The 4526-nt window shown below is 56.9% G+C and overlaps 1 protein-coding gene across 1 annotated transcript; it reads left to right on the plus strand.

Annotated features, from left to right (window-relative positions):
- Positions 1-1490: 1490 nt before the first annotated feature.
- LOC113216674 (D-beta-hydroxybutyrate dehydrogenase, mitochondrial) lies at positions 1491-4091 on the plus strand (the record flags this gene model as incomplete). Its single annotated transcript, XM_052276522.1, is given in 4 exon segments — positions 1491-1667; positions 1790-1942; positions 2460-2661; positions 3117-4091. Coding segments are annotated over 4 exon segments (680 nt in total), but the record flags the coding sequence as incomplete, so codon positions are not given.
- Between the last annotated feature and the right edge of the window lie 435 nt (positions 4092-4526).

Here is a 4526-nt window from a genome sequence, read left to right on the forward strand (position 1 = left end):
CGACATGGATGGGCGACGCCCACCTCTGCGGGAGGTCGGTGGAGGTGTCGCGACTACCGGCCGCCCCTGCGCGACTCGCTGCAGTGGTGTGGTGTACGACAAGGCTTCCCCCCCGTGTTTCATCGGACAACTGAGAAAGGCGTTGAGAGAGACGGAGAGAGAGAGAGAGAGAGAGAGAGAGAGAGAGAGAGAGAGAGAGAGAGAGAGAGAGACGCAGCCGGATAAAGGCGGTGAGAGAGATGGAGTGTGTGCGGGTGAGATGCGAGACGTATACGGTCCAGCTGATGATGCTCCTCCCCGGGGCTCGTATCGCAGAGCGCCGCCCTCACCACCACGTAAGCCCGTCGGCACGCCGCCGCCGCCCGGCTCGCCGCGCCCCACCGCGTCCCGGGCAAATAAATAATGTTCAGAAAAGTGGAAAATGATGCCTTCGCCTGACGCGGGGCCCCAGGGCAGAGCGGGCCGCCGGAGCTTGCTTGGATGGGCACGGCAGTGAAAGCCCTCGTGAAGGGGGCTTGCTGCTGCTGCTGCTCCTCCTGCGGCTCCTCCTGATGCTCCTCCTCCTCCTCCTGCTGATCCTCCTGTTGATCCTCCTCATCCGACTGATCCTCCTGTTGATCCTCCTGCTGATCCTCCGGTTGCTACCGTTCGTGTTGACCATCCTCCTGCTCCTCCCCCTGCTGATCGTCCTGTTGATCCTCCTGCCTCCTCCTGCTGATCCTCCTGTTGATCCTCCTCATCCGACTGATCCTCCTGTTGATCCTCCTGCTGATCCTCCGGTTGCTACCGTTCGTGTTGACCATCCTCCTGCTCCTCCCCCTGCTGATCGTCCTGTTGATCCTCCTGCTGATCCTCCGGTTGCTGCCGTTCGTGTTGACCCTCCTGCTGCTCCTCCTGCTGCTCATCTTGCTGTTCCTCTTGCTTCTCCTCTTGCTGTGCCCGTCCTGGTACTCCTCCTCTTCCCGATACTCATCCTAATACTCTTCTTCCTGCTGCTGCTCTTCATTCTGCTTCTCCCCGTGCTCTTCTTGCCGCTCCTGCTGCTGCTGCTGCTGCTCGCGGAGGGAGCGCTGCAGATCTGTTTCGACCGAGGCTTTCTCATTCCAACCCACCCCTTTGCTGATTGACTCCCTCGTTGACTCCGCGTCGCTCCTCGTCCCGTCCCGTGCCGGCCGTGCGGACGCCCGCCCTCTCCCTCTTGCTCGCCTCGCGCGCCCAGCCCACCCCGCCCTCGGCCGCGCTTTGCCGCGGCGGCGGGGTCATCTCGCGGGCGTTGTTTCCGCTTTAGAAAGTCCGACGCGACGCTCGGCTCGCGAGGGGACCAGGGATTATTACTGGACTGCGGGGGGAATCAGCGCGACCGACTGCACCCCGCGCGCGACCGTAACCGGCGGAAGAATGACTGCTTCCCTTACAATTATTTCCCGAGCAATTTTCATAGTTTTTGAAGCGAAATCATCATCATCATATGTAATTGTGTTGTGTTGCAGCCGCCGACGGCCTGTGCGCCCGCCTGCTCCGCGCGCACGCCAAGCACCAGGAGGCCGTGTTCGGCGACCTGCCCTACCAGGGCTCGCTCGTCACCCTGCCCATGGACGTGACCCGCGAGGACGTCCTGCACGAGGCCATGGACGTCATCCGGAGGCACCTGCCCGCCGGCCACGATGGTACAGGATCGAGCTGCCTTGATTCACTACTTCTAAATCAGCTTACTTTTGCCTTTACAGAAACAAAATGCCAAAAAATGAGAGATTCTTAGTTTTAAATTTAAATTTTTGTCTTCACAAAGGTTTGCACGCGGTGATCAACACGGCGGGGCTGTGCTCGCGGGGCCGGCTCGAGCTGCAGGAGAACACGCACTGGGACGCCATGCTCAAGGTGAACGTGGTGGGCGCCTTCCGCACAGCCAGGACCTTCCTGCCGCTGCTCAGGAGCAACAAGGGTGAGTCCGGCGAGGGCGAGAGAGAGAGGGAGAGAGGGTCTCCCTGCTTGGCCTGGTGACGTGTGACCTGGGCCGGGGGCCTCAGTGGCATAGGATGGCACCCGGTAGTAGCTATATTTCCCCCACAAGGACGAACAGGGAGAAAGGGTTCCCCTCGCGTGGCAAAGTCGGGCAGGTCACGCCTGCCTGAGGTTGAAAACGACCGCTAAAACGACTCACAGTTCTTTCTTCACTGACTGTTCATTCATTGCGTTAGAAATACCATTAAAATAAACAAGTACGTGGGATATAATACAAAAATATACAGAAAGAAATTTGTCGCGCTTTTTTTTGCGTGTCAGAGTCCAAAGTTGTTTACCCCTCAGTCACGGGCGTAAGCCACGAGGGCCGACTCGGGTCGAATCAAGGGGCGCTAATCGCTGCCAGGTCCTAACTACCGGTCGCTGTCACCGCCGCACCGCAGCCCTCAGGAGGAAGTCGCCAACGCCGTGACTAACGCCCTCCCGTCCTGCTCCAGGTCGCCTCCTCAACGTGGGCGCCCCCGGCGCGCTGAGCGGGGCCGCGGCGGGCGCCGGCGCCGTGGCCTACACGGCTGCCCGCTACGCCGTGGAGGGCGCCACCAACGCGCTGCGCACCGAGATGGAGCCCCTGGGCGTGTCCGTCATCAGCCTGCAGCCCCCGGAGGGCGCCACGGGCGAGGCGCTGTTCCAGCCGCCGAGGTAAGGAATCTGACGACGTCGACGACTAACTTTCGTGGTTTTTGTCACCGAAGTCGACATAAATGTCGACTGGAAACTGGCTTGGAGGGTCGGCGGCCCCAAACGCGATGTTAGGATGTTAGGTGGCCCAACCTTACCTCCGAATTCAAGCTTAAACCAATTTACTTGAATTTTTGTTCCGATATTTTCTCGATTTTTTCTGATTTATTCGGATTTTTTAATTGACATCCTTTATTTTTCCATGATTTTTGGAAAAATTTTATGACTTTTTGGAGGGTGTTATTTTTTCATGAGTATTCCCTGGACCAGACGAGGCGCTGCGGCGCTGCGCCCGCGAGGCGGGCAGCCCAGCTGGCGCCACTGCCGACTGGGTTGCCTGACTGCGAACCGCCCGGCGACCATACCTCTGGTCCGGTACCATGCGAATAACGCCCCCACCACTCTGTGCTTTGCAGGGAAGGCGTGGAGCACCACGACGTGCTGGGCTCGTCGGCGCTGCGCGGCGTGGAGGAGGCGCTGCTCTGCGAGAAGCCCAAGCCGCGCTACCAGCTGCGCGAGCGCGTCGGCCTGCTGCGCACCGTCATCGGCGGCACCAGGGCCTAAGGCAGCAGCGTGCTGTGCCGCCCGACCGGGAAATGTCTCTCGGCGAGGGGAAAAACGAGACTTTACCTTCTGGTAGAGACTGTCTTTTAGGGGACTGTCTAACAGAGAAGAGAGCGGCCGCCAGGAGGCGAGTGCCGCGCCCCGCGATCGCTCTCTTCCGAAAGACTTAACTTACCCTTTTGCCCCCCGCCGACAGGGAATTTTTCTACGCGAAGGGGGTGCCAGCACTGCGGCTGCTCTGCTGTTCGGGATCCGCGCCATTCGCCAGTCAACAAACAGTCGCGTAGTGAAGCAGAGGGATGGGATTCAACACTTTTTTCTCTCCTCTTGCTCGTCCTGCTCGAGTCGTCGGGCCCCCTTTCTGTCTTCTGTGAAGACTCCGATCTCTTTGAGCAAAGGCCCGATCGCGCTGCTGTCGTGTGGGAAGCGCGGGCTCAGGACGTTATTCACACATTTGTAATTCTCGTATATGTTTTTTGCTCATGTATCTTATGCCATTTGCCTCGAAATGAGGCTGGAATTGTAAACGACATGATAGACCATGAGCCGCTCGCGACATTGTGCCACTTGTTTAACATGGACAGAGACGACGAAAGACTGAAGAACTAATTATTAATATTTAGCTGTTATATTTTATGTGTGCTGGAATGTTTCACATAGCAGCAATATATGCATTTTTTTTTTTAAAGAAAAGGCTCAAACGAAACAGCGCACTAAATATTAAGGTTGAGTTGGTCTCTGTATCATAAACCTCAGTATGCCATTGATACAAATATGTCCAATAATATGATTTTATAGTACAATAAATATATTATTTTCACAACGTTCACCGCGTTCTTGCATTACCCCCCTACACTTTACCGTTCCCGCACCCTGCTCTGCGCACATCGGTAGTCTGGACTCCTCCACGCACGCCCCGTTGCTGTAGGCAACCCATTCGACACATAAGCCGGTGCAGGGCTCTGACCTGCAACAGGCTCTGGTTTCATCGCCCCAGTTGGGAGGCAACCCATTAGACGTTTCTGGACGCCAGCCTTCAGCCAGCGTCACCTGCAAGGGGTGTAGTTAGATTGTCCGGCCTACTTTTCTCCGGCCTGGTAATTTTCCCAAAATCCCCAAAAGTGCTGTCCCACCTCGGTTTTGTCCTACTTATCTTTCTCCGACCTCGTCGATATGCTGAAATTGGGGAAGAATGTGCTTCAAAGAGGAACGTGCTTCAAAAGTAAAAAATAAAAATGGGGGAGTACTTTCCTCATCCCACC

Source organism: Frankliniella occidentalis, unplaced genomic scaffold (assembly GCF_000697945.3).
Source record: "Frankliniella occidentalis isolate FOCC.00 unplaced genomic scaffold, Focc_3.1 Scaffold3287, whole genome shotgun sequence".
Taxonomy (NCBI): domain Eukaryota; kingdom Metazoa; phylum Arthropoda; class Insecta; order Thysanoptera; family Thripidae; genus Frankliniella; species Frankliniella occidentalis.